This window comes from Python bivittatus, unplaced genomic scaffold, assembly GCF_059951505.1.
Source record: "Python bivittatus isolate LINGU-HERP-01145 unplaced genomic scaffold, Pbiv_v1 ctg000650_np1212, whole genome shotgun sequence".
Taxonomy (NCBI): Eukaryota; Metazoa; Chordata; class Lepidosauria; order Squamata; family Pythonidae; genus Python; species Python bivittatus.
Genome location: NW_028277093.1, coordinates 1,903,759 through 1,923,293, shown reverse-complemented (window position 1 = coordinate 1,923,293; position 19,535 = coordinate 1,903,759). Strand labels below are relative to the sequence as shown.

At 46.7% G+C, this 19,535-nt stretch overlaps 1 protein-coding gene across 1 annotated transcript; it reads left to right on the top strand.

Moving 5' to 3' along the window:
• The first annotated feature begins 9,840 nt into the window (after window positions 1–9,840).
• On the top strand, window positions 9,841–18,516 carry LOC107326789 (vomeronasal type-2 receptor 26-like). Its single transcript, XM_088151204.1, has 6 exons — window positions 9,841–10,079; window positions 10,369–10,660; window positions 11,310–12,110; window positions 12,358–12,588; window positions 15,027–15,153; window positions 17,591–18,516. Exons 1-6 carry the CDS (start codon window positions 9,841–9,843, stop codon window positions 18,514–18,516), a joined length of 2,616 nt encoding a protein of 871 aa, XP_088007330.1.
• The last annotated feature ends 1,019 nt before the right edge of the window (window positions 18,517–19,535 follow it).

Sequence of the window (19,535 nt, the reverse complement as noted above, 5' to 3'; positions counted from 1 at the left end):
TTTACTATATATCTCAGTTTTATACCTTATTCAAACGCTTGCATAGTTTTAAGTTCACCCTTTTCATTCAATATCCCAAAATATCTAGCTGTTTATTCCTTTTTCTATATTATTGGATAAGAGAAAGCAATAATAAATGTCCTTTCAAACATTCTGCTTTTTGAAGCTTCTGTCAGTTCCATCATTGTTGTATTCCCCTCGTTTTTTCTTTAGGCAACTGGAGTAGTTTCTTTCAATATTGTTTTACTTCTTCTTCTTAAGTATTCTCTTAGTACAATTTTCCATTATAATCTTGTATAATCTTTTTCTCACCCTCATTACCAAGAACAAGTCTGTCCCTCTTCATTTATCAATTGATTAACCCTTTTTGATTCTCAGTTTATAAGCCTCAAAATAGTTCTGTTTAGTGTTTCTAATTACTTGTGCTATTTCTTCCTTTTCCATTGATCCCATTTTATGTTTAATTAGTCCATTTTAGCTTTGATGTCTTTTTTTTTTTTTTTGCGGGAATTTCTGCAGCTCTTCTTCCAGTTTTTTATAGTCATCCTCGATAGTTTAAAAATCTTTTTCTGCATTATGTTTCTCGTATAGTCTATTATCAAACCCCTTGTATAGACCTTCATTAAGTCAAAGGATTCTTTATCTTTGTTCTTGCCAAGAGAAAGAAAAAAAAGAGAAAAAAAAATTAAAAAAAAGAGGAGGGGAAAGGCTAGGTCTCTTTAAAAGTCCAGCTGCGGGGGGGGGGGAATAGAGAGCAAAGCAAAGCTTCTATCAGAAAGAAGAGCTACTGCCACTAAACAAGGCTCTTGTGACTAACTCAAACTTTCCATCTTGAATATTTTCAAAATCGCTTTCAACTCCGCTTTCTTATTTATAGTTATTCGGATGGCACCTGTATAAACATGCACATCTCACTATCTTTTTAGAAAGCCCAAAGTCCTTGAGTATACGTCACAATGAAAAAAAAAACACATTGTATCAAGCCTCTAGATGGCAGTGCAACTTTCTTTCATTTACTTTCTCTTAACTCCACTTTCCCCATTTCCAAAACAAAAAATATAGGTTTCTTATAACAATAAAAAAAATCTTAATCAAAAAAGAAGCTTGAGATAAAAGATTATTGAGTATTGAAAAGAAAAAGCCAGTCCAGTTAAAAATATATTTTTTTAAAAGAAAAACATCTTGCCAATTCCACTAAAAAGGGAGAGTTAAAACAAAAAAAAAATTCCCCCTTTTTTTTTATAAGGCTCAATCTCCCCGCTTAATCCACTTTTCTTCACTTTTAAAAAATCTTTAAGTTACTTAAGGTGTTCTCTAAGAATAGTTGAATAGTAAAGGTCCATCTCACCCAGTTGACACCCCTCTCCTTCTTGTTCCTTTGGAGCTGTCCCGGCTTTCGCAGTCATTAAATGGCTGCCTCTCCTCCGCCGGCTTCAAGAGCTTCTCCTGGGATCAATCTGGGACTTGCGGTGTCCCTGAGATCCACAGGACGCGCCCTTTACAATCACCGTCTCTACGGGACGGCTTAGGTCCTTCGGGACCATCCGGGGGGGGAGATATCGGCTGCGATCCTGGGAGCCCAGGATCGCCCGCCGTATCGCCGCGACGCCAGCTCCGCCCTCCGGTGCTGGAGAAGACTCTTGAGAGTCCCCTGGACTGCTAGGAGGTCAAACCAGTCAATCTTAAAGGAAATCAACCCTGATTTCTCATTGGAAGGATCGATAATGAAGCTCAAGCTCGGATACTTTGGTCACCTAATGCAAAGAGAGATCTCTTTGGAGAAGACCCTGATGCTGGGAAAGATTGAAGGCAAAAGGAGAAGAGGATGGCAGAGGATGAGATGGTTAGATAGCATCACTGAAACAATGAGCATGAAACCGAGCAAACTCAGGGAGGCAGTGAAGGACAGGAAGGCCTGGCGCAATATGGTTCATGGGGTCACGAAGAGTCGGACACGACTTAACGACTAAACAACAACAACAATGAAATCCATAGTGATTTCACTCCAAGGTCTCTCCGGGTTCACTATGGTTGGTAGGAGTCCCATCAGCTTCCCCTGACCCTCTTTGCCATAGTACAGGTAGGACAACCAGTCACATATTTGGCTACGTCTTTCCTCATAGAGGGCCACCAGAATTGCCAGCGTAAAAGGTACAAAGTTTTCACAAACCCAAAGTGGCCCGCCATCTTGCTATCATGGCCCCTCTCTAACACCAATTTTCTGGCTTCTGTCAGGACATATAACCTCCCATCCCTCCACCACGCTCCATTGTGGTTTTCCAAAGCTTCTTTATTTTTTTGGAACCACTCGGCTTGCAACTCGTGGTTTAGATCGCTCAAAAGGTCCCCACTGGTTTAACCCCTGGGTGTCTATTTTTTGCCTGGGTCACTACCATCAGTCCTGTTTGGGGGTCTGTTGTAACGGCAGCAATCACTGTCTCCCTCTGGCTGACATGCTTTGGCAATCTAGTTAAGGCATCTGCTAAGAAATTCTTTCCCTTGTGAAAATGAATCAACTGAAGAATTGTGCCCACCTCATGAGTTTTGGCGATAGTTTCCTCAGCGACTGTAGTGTCTCCAGATGTTTGTGATTGGTCCAAACCTCAAACGGAGGAGCCGTCCCCTCCAGTAGGTGCCTCCAATTTACCAATGCCCGCTGCACAGCAAACGCTTCCTTCTCCCACACTAACCAGCAGTAGTGGGAGTTTCAGTAAACTTCCGTGAAATGTAAGCACAAGGATGCAACACCCCACCTGCCATTCTCTGAAGTAAAACCACCCCCACCCCCATCTCAGAGGCATCTGCTTGGATTATAAAAAGCTTCTCCGGGTCGGGGTGCTTCAGGATCGTCTTGGCCGTAAAGAGGGTTTTTAGTTGCTCAAAGGCCTGTTGGCACTCCTCAGACCAATTCAACAGCACCCTGGTCTTTGGGCTTTCACTTTATTGTCCTTCCCCTTCATGTTTAACAGACCCATAAAGGGGAGGGCAATCTGGGCAAAATTTGGTATGAACTGGTGGTAGAAATTGGCAAATCCGAAAAAACATTGCAACTGCCTCCGCGTTTTCGGTGCTTCCCATCCAACCACATTCCGCACTTTAGCTGGATCCATTTCCACCCCTCTACTGGATATTCGGTACCCCAAATAATTCGCTCCTTTTGGAACTCACATTTGGAGAGCTTTGCATACAGCTGCACCTTTCACAATTTTTTCATCACCACTCTGACCAATTTTACATGCTCCTCCATCATTTGTGAGTAAATCAGGATGTCGTCCAAATATACCAACACCCCCCATACAAAAACTCATGTAGCACCTCATTTATCAGCTGCATAAACACCCCGGGGGGCCCTGCCAATCCGAAGGGAGTTGGACTGATTCTGCTTCACTGAATACCTGCCCCAGGCCCCTGTACTGCTCAGGGATTAAAGGGTTATCTCCGGTGTCATTAGGTTTCTGAACCTTCATGCTCGCCGCCACCAGTGCTGCCTCTGATGGGTCTCCAGCCCTCTCCGGTGCTTGATATTCCCCATCCTTGAACCTCAAACTCCCCACCTGCCAATTCACTTTGGGATTCCTCTGTTTCAACCACACTAGCCCAAGTATTAGAGTGTGGTTGGCAATCTGGGTTACTAGGAAGTTCAGAGTCTCCCGGTGGGTTCCAATCTTCATCTCAATGGGTTTGGTATAAAATTCCACAGGACCTCCTCCTGCAGTCGACCCGTCCTGTTGCATGAAGATGATAGGGGTTTCCAATGTCTGCACCCTCAGTCCAAGTCCAGTCACAATTACTGGCCTAATCAGGCAACAGGTGCACCTGGAGTCCATTAGTGCAGTTAAATTTGCCTTGCGGTTGGTCCCTAACACCTTCAGTCTTACCCCAACCATCATTGGATCACACTCCCCACTCACCATTTCTTCATGCCCGATTCTCCGCCTGCCCTGGGGCCTGCTTTAAAACAGGCAGCTGGAGTTTCCCACCAGCAGAAGGTCTTCTTCAGATGAGTCACTCTTCATCATCGCCGGGGTCTGGACTGGTTCTTCCCTTCCTGAGGCCGCCCTCCCCTTCCTCTCTCGTTTGGGTCCTCCTGTGGATTTCCCCACTGGCTTGCTCCCCACCGCAGTTCACCAGTCTGACCTCTGAAGGCAGTTTGCTGCACAGTGGCCTTCTGCCCCACACTTAAAGCAAGTGTGTGTCCCTTGTCGCGGCTCTTGGCTGCCCTCCTGCTTCCCAGGTACCTGCCTAGTTCCTGTGCCCAACGGGGGGGAGGGGTGGCATCTGAATGCTCCCACTTCTCCTTTTGACCACCATCCAGTCGGTCTCCACCTTTCCAGTAAGGGTGATCCACTGTCTCAGGGTCTCAGGGCATCCCCTGCCTACTGCATGCTCCAAGATCTCCGGCTGTGGCCCTTGTTGAAAACGTCTGATCTTGACTTCTTCAGGCCAGTTCCATGCTTACCTGGCCAGTCTCTTAAACTCCAACATATACTCGACGACTGGCTGGGCCCCCGTCTAATTCACTCAAGGCTCTTCTTTGCCCGTATAACACTGAAAGTGTCCTCGAACCGCTCCCTCAAAGCCTTCATGAAATTGACAAAATTTTTCACTTCCCCTGCATCGGTTTCCTGCATCTCTACGACCCATTCTGCAGCCTGACCTTCCAGGAACCTTGACACCTCTCCTCGGCGGCACATCCGCAGACGGACGGGGCCACGGAACGTCTCAACGGGGGATTGGAGCAGTACCTATGGTGCTACATGGACTACCAGCAAGATGACTGGGGAGAGCTGCTGCCGTTTGAGGAATTAGCATATAACAATGCAGTCCACAAAAGCACTGGCTTCACCCCATTCAAGGTGGCAACTGGGCAAGACTTCATAGCTATGCCTGAGCTACCCCAGCTGCCATCCCTGATTGGCTCATTGGACGCTTTGTTCACCCAGATAGATGCCACAAGGCAGGCCATCCAAACGGCGCTGCGGGAAGCCAGAGTGGACTATAAAAAATACGCTGACCAAAAGCGACTCCCCGAATGGCAGTGGAAGGTAGGGGATCAAGTATACCTGTCCACAAAAAAACTGAAAACACACCAAGCGTCTAAAAACTCAGCCCGAAGTTCATGGGGCCATTCCCGATTATCGAGATAATAAACCCAGTAACCATCAAACTAAAGCTTCCAAAAGCAGTCAGGAAGATCCATCCAGTCTTCCCCTGCAGCCTACTGAAGCCACACCGACTGTCCAACGAATGGCACAGAGACGAGCCAGCCCTGGCACCGATCATAGTCGACGGGGAAAGACACTTTGAAGTAAAACAAATCCTGGATGCCAGGAAACACAAAGGCCATATCCAGCTGCTAGTGCAATGGAAACATTTCCCAAGAGTGTACAGTGAGTGGGTAAACAAGTCCCACGTCAGTGCGCCCGAACTAGTCAGGGACTTTTACAAGATGCAGCCCAGGAAACCAAGGTAAAGGGAGGGGTTTCTCTTCAGGGGGGCGGTATGTCAGACTCAGCTGGCATGGCACGACGAAAGCACCACTCAACTTCGCCTAGCCAGTTTCACCACGTAGGCGCTAGCAGGGAAAAAGGGGAAGTGAAACCATGAACTAATGACTGGCAGCCAGCAGCACTTAACTCAAACCGCAAGCGGATACTTTGTATCAGCGCCTGTTTCCCTTGAGCGCTGAAGAGAAAGGAATGCGCAGAGACTCTGAAGCGAAGCCATCAGTGAGCGATTGAGAACTCCCAGCTTTGCAAGCAACCAGGGAAACCAACAAAGACAATATCAGCACAACCCATAGACGGCAATCAGAAAGACAAAGCGCCAGGCTGAATCTGCCATTTGGGCGAGGGGGATTACTGCAGGTAATCTGTAACTAAGCAACAGGGTAAAGCACGGGAACGGGGAACTATAGCATCCCATGTAAGCTATGTCAAGCCAATCCTGGCTTTGTCTGTACTTACTTACATTACGCTTGAGTAAACTTTCTTGCTGAACACATGTGTCACAAGAGTTTCTCTGAGACAAACGGGGTAAACCTTGCAACGGGGAGGCGGGCAAGCGACGCAGAACCGGAACTTAAATGGACTTTCGTGGAAGCCGGTGAGAAAGACTCTTGGGTGGCGGCAAATAAGGACTCTTTGCGGGGCATGGGGGCTTGTGGTGGCAGGAGGGCAAGCTGTATGTATCGGAGGGGTGCTGGAGGGGGGTAATGGAGAGAGCCCATGACAATAAAAACACGGGGCACTATGGCTTCGTGAAAACCCTCCATCCAATATGGAAGCAATTCTGGTGGCCGACCCTTCGGAAGGATGTGGAAGTGTACATGGCGGGCTGCCTGGCTTGCGCGATGGCCAAAGGGAGCAAGGGGTAGCCCCGGGACTCTTCCAGCTGGTAGTGATGCCAGACCCCCCCTTGGCAAGAAGGCGCCATGGACTTTATTGTGGAGTTACCTGAGAGCAAGGGGAAGATGGCTATTTGGGTAGTGACGGACTTGTTTTCTAAGCAAGCACACTTTGTAGCATGCCAGCAGGTCCCCACGGCAGAGAGACTGGCGCGGATGTTCGTGCAACATGTGTCTCGATTGCATGGCGCCCCTCAACAAATTGTGAGCGATCGGGGCAGGAACTTCATCGCAAAGTTTTGGTGAGAGTTCCTGAAGCGAGTAGGGACTTAGCAAGCCCTCTCCTCAGGGGTGCATCCGCAGACGGATGGGGCCATGGAACACCTTAACGGGGGCTTGGAACAGTACTTACAGTGCTATGTAGGCTACCAACAAGACGATTGGGCAGAGCTGCTGCCGTTTGCAGAGATAGCTGATAACAACATGGCCCACAAGACCACCAGTTTCACCCCGTTTAAGGTGGCTACTGGTCAAGAATTCGTAGCCATGCCAGAGCTGCCCCAACCAGCATCCCGGATAGACTCATTGGACAATTGGTTCGCCCAAATAGACGCCAGGCAGCAGGCAGTCCAAACGGTGCTGCAGGAAGCCAGAGCGGACTACAAAAAATACGCAGACCGCAAGCAGCTCCCTGAGTGGCAGTGGAAGGTAGGAGACCAAGTGTACCTGTCGACAAAGAATCTCAAGATGCATCAAGCGTCTAAAAAACTCAGCCCGAAGTTCGTGGGGCCATTCCCCATTGCAGATATAATAAACCCTGTGACCGTCAGACTGGAGCTCCCCAAAGCACTTGGGAAGGTCCACCCAGTCTTCCATTGCAGCTTGCTGAACCCGCACCGACCCTCCAATGACTGGCATAGGGACGAGCCAGCCCCGGGACCGATCATGGTCAACGGGGAACAACATTTCGAAGTGAAACAAATCTTGGACGCCAGGAGGCACAGGGGGCAGATCCAACTGTTGGTGCAGTGGAAACACTTCCCGAAAGCCTACAGTGAGTGGGTAAGCAAATCCCACATCAGGGCACCCGAACTGGTAAAGGACTTCTACAAAAGCCACCCCAGAAAACCAATGTGGGGGGGTTCTTCAGGGGGGCAGTATGTCAGATTCAGCCGGCACGGCACAGTGAACACCACTGCTCAGCTGCTCAGTTTCACCTAGTCAATTTCACCGCCCCAGGCACTAGCAGCGGAAAGGGGAAGTTCAAACCGCAAACTGATTGCTGACAGGTGGCGGGGCTTAATTGTATCACCGCCGGCTTCCCTCAAGCACTACAAAGGGAAGCGCAGTGGCTTGGAAGCGCAGCAATCAGTGCGCAATCAAGAATGCCCAGCTTTACGCGCAACAGGAAAACCCAACAAAGGGTTTTCACAAACAATAGATAGCAATCAACAGCACAAAAGAACCGGACAAACTCTGCCATTTGGGCAAGGGGGGATTACTGCAGGTAATCGGTAATGGGGCAACGGGATAAAGCATGGTAACCGGGAACCTATAAAATACCATGTAAGCTATGCCAAGCCAACCCTGGCTTTGTGTGTACCTACCTACGTTACACTCTAGTAAACTTCTTTGCTGAACTTGCATGTCACGAGAGCTTATTTGGAGCTGAACGGGGTAAACCTTACACTCTCTATCGTGTCTAAAATCTTTAAAAAATAAGTCATCCTACAATGGCATATGAGAATTTATCTCATTCAACAGTTCCTGATCTAGCAATAATTGTGAGAATAGTTTTAGACACAAATTCACCCATCTACTACTGTTAAATTATTTGCTGAGGCATTGTTTTGCTAAAAAAGCATTGGACATGAGGACTAGTCTCCTATAATAGAAGATTATTGCTTTCTTTACCTTTATATTAATTGATGGAAGGCCCACTTCTCATCTCAGCGTTGCTGCTGGTATACATGGGGGTAAGGCTAAGATTGATCTCATGAATTTATTCTGGACCACTTCTAAATTCTTCTAGTTTACCGAAACCCCAAATTGGGGCCCCAAATGTCAACTTCCCCTGGAAGATCTCAAGCGCAAACTGTGCTAACCATCCTCCTTTTGAGTAGAAGCAGCAGCAAATGGCTCATTGATCTCAGGGCCGCTGTTCTCCTGATGCTTGGTGGGTTTTCCATGATAGTCTTGCAGTAAATGGGATACCCAGATACTTAAATGACCTCACTTGTTTGATCTCCTTACTGTTGGCCACAAATTGTGGTTTCAGCCCAGCCCTTTAATCCAATAAAAGACTGGACTCAAGAAACTCAGTTACTGATTTATTAATGCACCTTAGTAAGTGAGGACCCCTTCCCAAGAAGAGAGCCCCCAAAATAGAAAGCATAAATCTTTTGTACCTTTTCAAAAACAGCATCATAATCAGAGGTTACATGATTGGTCACATAGCTGAGCATGTGCACTTAATAACTAACATCCCATAATAACATAACACATTTTCCAATCATATGTAGTGATGTCCATGACAGCTGGTGGTTTTCTGTATCTGGGACACTTAGTGGTTTTAGAACATCTTTATTTTGGGCTTTATCTGAATACACATCTACACCTCTGTTCCTGTTCTTCTGCTCACTGACTTCACACCTGATCAATATCTTCCTGTTCCAACTCTTTTGCAGACTTAACCACAGAGCTTGTTGGCATGTTCTGTTGAGGGGGGAATTAGCTCAATAGTCTATGACCCCAGTTTGACTCTAACTCTATCAATTGAACCATTTCTCCACAATGAGACAACAAGGATCACAAAGGTGACATGAGAGTGTTGATGAAGATTCTCTGCAGAACAGGAGGCATCAAAACGTAAATCAACTTGAGGGACATCACCTGCATTCCTGCTTTTGCCGAAAAGTACTCATGATGTCACCAACTTTGGCAGAGGGGAGAACACATCTGCCTACACAGATTCACAAAGTTTCACAAGGCAGGGCTTTACCTGCAGAATGGGTAGAACTCCACCTTGTGTGATGATGCCATAATATCCTGAAATAACGTCTTGGATCTGGAAGTGATCAAAGGTCAAGGAAAGTTCACAAAGACCAATAAGCCGTGTGTGACTTGTCTGAGATCTTCAAAACCTGTTTTCCATCCCTGCAGCTGCTTCTGGAGCTGAAGATAATTGATGCTTCTGTACCTCATAATTGGGAAAAACCTGCCCCTTTCTCTTCTCCAAACCTCAAGGGATTCTGCCCAGCCATCATCCCAGAATCCCTCAACGGGGAGGGCAGCCTGCTGCAGCGTCTCCTTGAATCTTGCCTGGAAAGACAGATGACCAGATAAATGCTTCCTCTTGAGCTATCAAGTTCAGATAAGCGTTTGGAGAGGAGAGGGAGAGGCGCACCCGTGTGAGATGCAGAATTAACTCCCTGCCATCCCTGTGAAGCTGTGATTGGATTCTGTCTCTTCTGGAGATGCCTCTGTTCCCTGAAATGCCACCGAGCGCTGCCACGAGGACTAAGCTGCTCCTGCTGCTCCTGCTGCTGCTGCTGCTTCTGCTGCCAAGCGGAGCCGGTGGGAGGAAATGCCCCCTTGATTTCAACGAGGATCGGGATGGGGTGTACAATTATTACCGCCCAGGAGATCTCTACCTGGGTGGGATTGTGTCTCTAAGAACAGGATGGATTTTGCCAGCACATTTCAACAAGCCTAACTTTAACCAGCCTGTATTGTAAGTGAATCTCTGGGGTGGATTTTGTACCACTTTGCATAGAACCTGCTTCCATTTCCTTCTCCACCATCAACAATCCTCCGGGACGTTTTGTGGTCTCTTTTGCCTGTTTTCCTTCTGGAAAGTCACATATGAAACCATATTATTATTATGACTAGTACAGCAGCAGTAGTAGTAATGGTAGAGTTAGAAAGGGTCACAGTGGTTATCTCATCCAACACAGCTTAGCTAAAACACTAGATCAATCTTAAAGGCGTGTTGTTACTTTGTGGTTTTCTTCTTAATGCAGGAAAGGCTATAATTCGTGCTGGTTCCTTCTGTCCTTTCTTTTTGCCATTCATGAGATCAACCAGAATCCCTGGGTTTTGCCCAATCTCACCCTGGGTTATGACATCTACGAGAACTATTTTCATACAAGAACAACTGCTGATGCCCTGGCAGACTTGCTCTCCACTGGGCAGGCAAATGTTCCAAACTACAGATGTGGAAGAGAGAAGAGGTTGCTGGCTGTGATTGAAAGGGCTGAATCTGACATTTCTGAGCAGATTTCCACCATGTCGAGCCTCTACAAAATGCCACAGGTATGAATTGGGGTGGGGAGAAAAGCCAAGCCTGGATCTGTCCTCTGCAGGAAGATGCTGAGACCATCCAGACGCCCTCACCAGGAAGCTGTCCTGGCCACCAAGACATCAAGGTGAAGGACACATTTCTGTCAGACAGGGCAGTGAAGCTCAGCTTATCCCCGGCCTTTGATTACCCTTCAAAACCAAAGGATGCTCATTTCTGAATTTTCCTTCCTTGGACACTTCTAGGGAAGTGATCTCTACAATCCCTTAGAGTCTTAGAAACACAAAATGGAAAGTTTGGGGATCTTCTTCCCAACCCCTGCCAATACAGGAATCCCCTGGAACAGCATCCTCAACAGATGTCAACCCATGTCAGCCCATGTCAAAATGCCTCCAGCTCTTCCCGAGACAGTCCCTTCCATTCTTTGGCTGCTCTGATGAAATAACTTTTCCATAGATTGTAAGAATGGAGTGGAATGGAGCATGAGGCCATCTGCTCCACCTCCTGCCCTTTGCAGAAACCACTACTCCAGCATCTTGAAAAGACACTGTTTAAATACCTATAAAGCTCCCAATAGGGTTTTTTAAAAATATTATCTTCTTCCATCATAAGATGAAACCCTCCACGTTTTTGCCTGAAAATTTTTCCACTTTCTGTTACTAGGTCAGTTATGGTTTTGTGTCCAACAGTTTGAATGACAAAACTCGGTTCCCATTCCTCTACCGGATGGTCCCCAAAGAAGATTACTTGTATTGGGGAATTGCCAAATTGCTCCTCCATTTTGGATGGAACTGGGTAGGCCTCCTTGCGCCAGACACTGACAACGGAGAAAGATTCCTGCAGATTTTGAACCCCATATTAACCAGGAGCACCATTTGCATTGCCTTCTCAGTGAGCATGCCAACGACATACGAGATGTCCCCACAGAGTGCACCATTTAACTTGTGGAACCGTGTCAACGTTTTATTATGCTATGGGGAATTTCGCTACTTCTACAGCTTAATAAGCGTATTGCAAGCCTTTGTTGAAAGGCACGTCAAGCCTCTGCTGGCAAAAGTTTGGGTCACCACGGCAATGTGGGACCTCACCCTGAATTTATCCTACGAAATCCTGTCTCCCCGGCATCAACATGGTTTCTTCTCTTTTTTAATCCCAACTGAAAAAAGACCAAAATATGTTTATGAAACATTTTTCCTTCCTATGCAAAGGTTTGGCAGTAAGGCATTCAATTGTTTGTATTCCAGACACCTCTTCTCCATGAAAGGAAGGATGAGGTGCCAGGAGAATGAAGGCCTGGAGACCCTGCCGGAAGAGGTGATGGAAAAAACCCTCTCTCTGGATGGCTACAGTATTTACAACCTTGCCTGGGCAGTTGCTCGGGCTTCACATGCTGCCTACTTGTCCCGGTCCAAGAGGAAAGCAATGAAGGAAAGGGGTCACAGGCTGGCGCTTCATACGTGGCAGGTATTTGGTTTCCTTCAGAAATCCTGAAGATGAGCCTTCGGGCTGGGAGGATATTTTAGATGGAGTGGTGAGGTTAGGCTTTCAATGTTCCTCCACCACATTGTGAAGTTTCTGGGCAGGCAATCTCCCACTCTACCACCTTCTGGAGATTCCTGATCTGGAATTAGATGGCACGGTGTCAACTCTATTTATAGAACATCCTTTGGTTTCCTCTTTTCTCATGTTGTTCTTTTCTCTGCCATTGTAGCTTCATCCTTTCCTGAGAGATGCCCATTTCTACAATACTTGCATGGATGGAGTGTTTCTGGATGAGAAAGGGGACCTGGCTGCCAGATTCAATAGCATGAATTGGATGCCCTTTCCCAATCAGTCTTTCGGGGCTGTGAAGTTTGGGAGGATAGATAGACCGTGGGGGTCCAAAGATTTGGAATTCATCTTAGACCAGGAGGCCATAAATTGGTCCCAGCGGTTTAATCAGGTGAGCTGAGGCTGTTTATCTAAAGGCCTCCAACCTTTATCTCATTTTTCCAACCAGTTTTGAAGGGGATGGAAAATGGGTGGGGCTGGGAGGAAGCTTCTCTGGAGGTCACAGTCTTTCCCAATGACATTGTTGGGCTCCGTGGATCAGAGAATGTGGTTCATTGGATCACAGAATGGGACTCCATGGTCAAGACTACCATGGATTAGCCAGGTTTTACTGCTAGTTGGACCTTCTTCCATATGTCTGTTCTTACTTTACAGAGCAAGTTGTGATTGGATGATTGCTGTCTACAGCTTGTGAACAAAATTCCCCCTCCTAGTAGGCTAGTAGTTAAAACAATAAAGCTAGGTTAGGTGAGGCCAAAGGTCAGGAAATACAAAGGAGAATCCTACTGACATTGAATCCTAGAGCTGATATAGAAGCTGAATTCACACTTCACAGCCATTAGATCATTGATTTGATTAAGGTTAGATTATTGGGAAAGCAGTTATTGTGGTTTATACACCAGTAGTCATTATTTGGCCTTTGATTCCATCTTTCCCCCAGATGTTCCTATGGATGGGGTAAACTCAAGCCCCTCTCTCTAGTCCTAGCAAAATGGATTAAACACTGTACCACACTGCTGAAGCAATGAGGATGAAACTGAGCAAACTCAGGGAGGCAGTGAAGGACAAGAAGGGCTGGCGCAATATGGTTCATGGGGACACAAAGAGTCGGACACGACTTAACGACTAAACAACAACCACACTGACAAATCTGCACAATTAACCAGTCATGGTTAATTCAATGACTATTATCAAAGTAGCTTTGATTTCATGTTGTGGGTGAATCCAGCTGTACCCAGAGCTACTGAGAGCTGGGTCATGAATGTCTTTCCCCTTTGAAAACCACCTCACTTCTTGTCCATCATGATGTCTTCTAGAAGGTTCCACAGATTATTAACAATGCTTCCACTGAAGATGCCACTCCTTTGATTCTTCCTGAATCTCCTTCCTGCCTCCCTACTGGTTCTCCTAAGATGGCTGAACTCCCATCCCCACATCAGGCATTCTGTTTACATATTCATCCTGTCCCACCCAATGCTGCCAATTCCTTGATTATTTGATCCTTGAGGTGGAAAGGATTGGATCCTCTACTCTAATCCCTTCCTCAGTGCAGGATCCACTCGAGCATCTATGACAGATGCTCCTTTTTCTTCTTCCTTTTTCCAGCCTCCTTTTGAGAACTTCCAGCAAAGGAACAAGATGGTTCACCTTCCTTCTTCTGAGCTGTCGTTCAGTCGTTAAGTTGTGTCCGACTCTTTGTGACCCCATGAACCATATTGCGCCAGGCCTTCCTGTCCTTCACTGGCTCCCTGAGTTTGCTCAGTTTCATGCTCATTGCTTCAGTGATGCTATCTAACCATCTCATCCTCTGCCGTCCCCTTCTCCTTTTGCCTTCAATCTTTCCCAGCATCAGGGTCTTCTCCAAAGAGTCCTCTCTTCGCATTAGGTGACCAAAGTATCTGAGCTTGAGCTTCATTATCAATCCTTCCAATGAGCAGTCAGGGTTGACTTCCTTTAAGATTGACTGGTTTGACCTCCTAGCAGGCCAGGGGACTCTTAAGAGTCTTCTCCAGCACCACAGTTCAAAGGCATCAATTCTTCGGCACTCAGTCTTCTTTATGGTCCAGCTCTCACAGTCATACATTACTACTGGAAAAACCATAGCTTTGACTATGCGGATCTTTGTCGGCAAGGTGACGTCTCTGCTTTTTAATATGCTATCTAGGTTTGCCATAGCTTTCCTCCCAAGGAGCAAGCGTCTCTTAATTTCCTGGCTGCAGTCTCCGTCTGCGGTGATCTTGGAGCCCAAATAAATGAAGTCTGTTACTGCTTCCATTTCTACCCCTTCTATTTGCCAGGAATTGCTGGATCCAGATGCCATGATCTTAGTTTTTTTAATGTTGAGTTTCAAGCCAGCTTTTGCATTCTCCTCCTTCACCCTCATCAAGAGGCTCTTTAGTTCTTCTTCACTTTCTGCCATTAGGGTGGTATCGTCTGCATATCTGAGATTATTGATGATTCTCCCTGCAGTCTTAATTCCGGCTTGTGATTCTTCCAACCTGGCATTTCTCATGATGTACGCTGCATATAGGTTAAATAAGCAGGGTGACAGTATACAGCCTTGAGCTAGGAATCCCCATTTTTGCAGCTGTCCATCAATGTTTAAATCTCTCATGCTTGTCCTCTTGTGAGAAGATGACAAGATGAAAAAAGTGCCAACACTTTCCACAAAGCAGCAAACACACACACACACACATTCCAGGCATAAACTCTCCTTTGACATAAAGAGAAACAGCCCAGGGAAACACAGACCCATGGAACAGATGAGTGTCTCATGACAGTGAAAAAAGCGGTTCATCCATGATTGATGCTCCTTCTCTTTTCGGTCAGTCCCTTCCTCGCTCCAGGTGTACCAACAGCTGTCATCCTGGCCAAGCCAAGGTGGTCCTGGAAGGAAGGCCTCTTTGCTGCCACGGGTGTGTTGTGTGTACAGAAGGCACCATCTCCACTCAGGAAGGTAGGAGACACCAGGGGAGGGACAGACCTTGAAGCATGAGCAGAAGAGTCAGTGAAGCATTTTCCTTTAGGCATTTTCAGAAACAGGCTTGCCAACCTTGGGCAAAGGGTCTATAGAGAGGAAGGTAGATGACCTTGATGGAGGTATGCAGGAACCGTTACCGAGACAAAACAAGTAAAGCATTTATTAAGTCCACAACATCCAGATAATGTTCAGGAGTGGCTCAGACAGACATCTGACGTGGAGATGATTTCCTGGTCTGGTCTACCTTGTGGAGTCACAGGGCATCAGCGGGGACGGGCAAGGCCAGAAAGCCCCACGGGATCGGTCAACAGAGGAAAGCTGCCAGATCTGAATTGCAAACATCTGGATCATCACAAGACGGACACCAAGAGTTACTTTTAGTATATTTTTTGCTGCCATCACGTAGTTGTCTACATTTACGTATCCCAGATCTGGCAGTTTCCAAAATAAGATAAATACTAATTTATAAACAATAATTTATCAATAAGCAACTTTTGGGAGAAAAGCTGGGTGAGTCACCATTGCCCTTCCAGCTGTCTGTGCAGAGTCCTCTGTGTTGAAGATCAGCCCAGCCTCTCAAGATCTTCAGGGGTGAGCACAGGCATTTGGTACAAATCACCATGATGTCAAAGTAATGGATTCTGCATTATGACATGACAACACAAATCCTAGCCTTTCGTAGCTATGTTGCAATTGTAAGGTTTGCCCCGTTCGACAGAGAAACTCTCGTGACACGTGTGGTTCACAAAGAAGGTTTACTCATGCGTAACGTAGTAGTCACAAGCAAAGCCAGGACTGGCTTGGTACAATTGCATCACTTGTTATATTCCCCCCTTCCCGCGCTTTTTTCCCGCCCTGCGATCACGTTGCAGCTGCGGATTATGGGCCCCCAATAATCCCCCTTGATTGTTCATGATGGCAGGATCGGTCAGGGTCTATTGTCCTTGATTGCCAGTCCCCCTCCGGCTGGGTTGGTTCCTCCCCGTTACGTGCAAGCCCGCGGGTTCTGTGCTGCATTGCGATCTTGTTTCACTGCCTGCGGCCCCGTTCATTGCTGGCTCGCGCCGTTATCAGTTTATAGTTAAAAGCTTCCGCTGCGGTTTTCCGGTTTGGCTGGGCGCAGGTGGCCCGTTAATTAGCGGCGCTTTCAGTTCCTCTTTTCCCCGCTAGCTACCGCCGGTGGATTCCGCGTGGTCTGGCTGCGAGCTTCCCTGAAGCCCCGTGCTTCCCTGAAGCCCCGTGCTGACCGAACCTGACAGCAATATGGCCGAAAAGGGCGTAGGTGGTTTGCATTGCAATGTCATGTTGTGGACTCTCATGGCTATGAGAATTGGGAGTAGAGACTCAAAAAGGAGAGGATCTGCTCTTCTTTTTCTTTTTCTTTTTCTTTTTCTTTTTCTTTTTCTTTTTCTTTTTCTTTTTCTTTTTCTTCTTCTTTTTCTTTTTCTTTTTCTTCTTCTGCTTCTTTTTCTTTTTCTTTTTCTTTTTCTTTCTCTTTCTCTTTCTCTTTCTCTTTCTCTTTCTCTTTCTCTTTCTCTTTCTCTTTCTCTTTCTCTTTCTCTTTCTCTTTCTCTTGCAAGCTTTATTAACTGGAGCTTGGCATTATAAGGTCACTTGGGAGACATGGTGGAAGGGGGAATGGACTGTGACTTGAGAGTAAATGCTGAGGCAAGAGCTGGCACAGGAATGCACTCAGGGACTGTGTAGCCTGGTCTTTGCAGGGAAAGAAGGCCAGCTAGGTGCTTACAATCAATTATAAAAAAAGAAAAAACCTTTAGCATCCCTGGCACCAGGAGCTCTACAACATTCAGGGGTTCTTAAACAGCCCAGTTTGATAGGCTACCAGAAGGGCATGACACATACCTCAGACACTAGTGATCAGAAATCCTTGCACCATCCCAGGATTTCACTGTAACTTTGTCAACTGAATCCCGTCGGGGGGACGTATCCCAGTAGGGAAACTTTATTCAGCTAGGTCATGAAATATCTTCCCTGTGTGACCCAATTCTCCTGAAAGAGACCCCAGTAGCGCACTAGCCACATCTTTGAGAAAGGAGTGTGGATTGAGACAATGAAGTTCTGATTCACCAGAACCTGGAGTCGTATAAATTTGGCTATTAACCTACCTGGTGACATAGCTCCTAGGAGGCTCTTCCCCTCCTTGGGACATTTCTCTCACCTCCAGCCAGCCTGTTTCTGCTCCTGACTTCACTCAACCCATCATTTTGTTGATCTTGCCTGTTCTCCTTCCTCATCCCTACTAGGGAGTTTTCAGCAAAACCTTCTCTTTTGACAGACCTGGATTTTGAGGCACAATACCCTACCCGTAACTGATTATATGCATCTTCAAAAGGAGTGCTTCATTATGGCCTGGTCAAATTAATATTAGAAGTCTTGACTGTTTTCTCTCCAGATGCAGAGCAGTGCACAAGGTGTCCAGAAGATCACCATCCAAATTTGGACCAAACCAAATGCATCCCCAAGGAGATAACCTTCCTGTCTTACAAAGAAGACTTGGGGATGATCCTGGCTTCCTTGGCCCTCTTCTTGTCTCTAGTGACAGCCTTTGTGTTAGCAATCTTCATCAAATTCTTGGAAACTCCCATCATCAAGGCCAACAACCGGGGCCTCTCCTACATCCTCCTGCTCTCTCTCCTGCTTTCCTTCTTGACTTCCCTTCTCTTTATGGGTCGTCCAAGGCCAGCTACCTGCCTTCTCAGGCAAACGTCCTTCGGTGTCATCTTCTCCATTGCTGTCTCTTCCCTCTTAGCCAAAACGATCACGGTGGTGCTGGCCTTCCTGGCCACGAAACCTGGAAACACCACGAGGAGATGGCTGGGAAAGACTCTGGCCCACTCTCTTGTCCTTTCTTGCTCTGGTCTCCAAGCTTTCATCTGTACCATCTGGCTGGGAGTTTCTCCCCCATTTCCTGAGTCTGACATGCACTCCCAGCCAGGAAAGATTGTCTTGCAGTGCAATGAAGGCTCTCTGACCATGTTTTATGGGGCCCTTGGCTACATGGGCTTCCTGGCTGCCATCTGCTTCATGGTGGCTTTCCTGGCCAGGAACCTGCCTGGGGCCTTCAACAAAGCCAAGCTGATCACCTTCAGCATGCTAGTCTTCTGCAGCGTCTGGGTCTCCTTTGTGCCCACCTACCTGAGCACCAAGGGAAAATACATGGTGGCCGTGCAGGTCTTCTCCATCTTGGCCTCCAGTGCTGGGCTGCTGGGCTGCATCTTCTTCCCCAAATGCTATATTATTCTGCTACGACCTGACCTGAATACAAAGGAGCAGCTAACAGCAAAAAGTAAAGATGGCTTGAAAGTGAATGCAAAATAATCCTGTAATTGTTATAACCCTCTCAGGTGCCACCACATCACAGCTTGATTAGATATTCCAGGCAATTCAGTGGATCTGTTTGAAGTGATCCATGCCTTCCACCACTGGGGAAAGTGCATAGGGCCAAATGTGCCTAGATCCTTTGGGGAAAAGGCACCATTGGGAGAGCTCTATTTCCTGACCCTCTGCCCGATGACTGATCTGATAATCTACCTTGAAGACAAGATGGAAATGGTAAAATCTTTTTCAAACATTAAAACACTCTGGCAAACTTCATTCATTGGGAAATGATTCCTGTTGATTGGATTTCTCAAGAACGTTCCAAAATTTGGATATTCAATATTTAGTTTAGTAGTTAAGGATGTAAAATGTGACCCTAAAGATCCTCCTTAAATACAGAAGTTGACATCACTCTCCTCACATAGAAGAAGAGAGACTGGCTCTACTTCTTGGAGATCCTGACCAAGAATGATGGATTTCAAGCCGAAGAAGGTGGATTCCAATTGAATGGGAGGAAACAAATTCCTAAGAGAAGAGCAGCTGAGCAGCGGCACCAATGACTCTGAGATGTGGGTGAGGGACATTATTGGTTTTGACTGGGGATGGTACACTGCTGGAAGAGCTGAAGGACCAGGTTGGGGACAGATTGTCAGGGAGAAAATATATCTTTGTGGTTTTTAAGGGTAGACACCGAGGATGGCACAGAATCAATCGATCAGTGGACCCCCTAATGGTCATGTTTCAAAACTGATCACACCCTGCCTCCTGGGGGTCAGTTGAATATCCGAATCAAAGATATACTATTATATTGTGAGGAAAATATACCGTTGGGTGAAAGAAGCAAGTTTTTAGAGCCCTCAGATGAATGGGATCGCCTTAATCAAATTGAAACAGAAAGGAATGTGCAGCACCCTTGAAGGTGGTATGAACCAATTCCTTATCACAAACATCCCCATAGCAACCAAGGCGTCTGTCTTGAGGGAGGATGCCTTCTTCCCGGCATTGGGCACCTTGAGCTA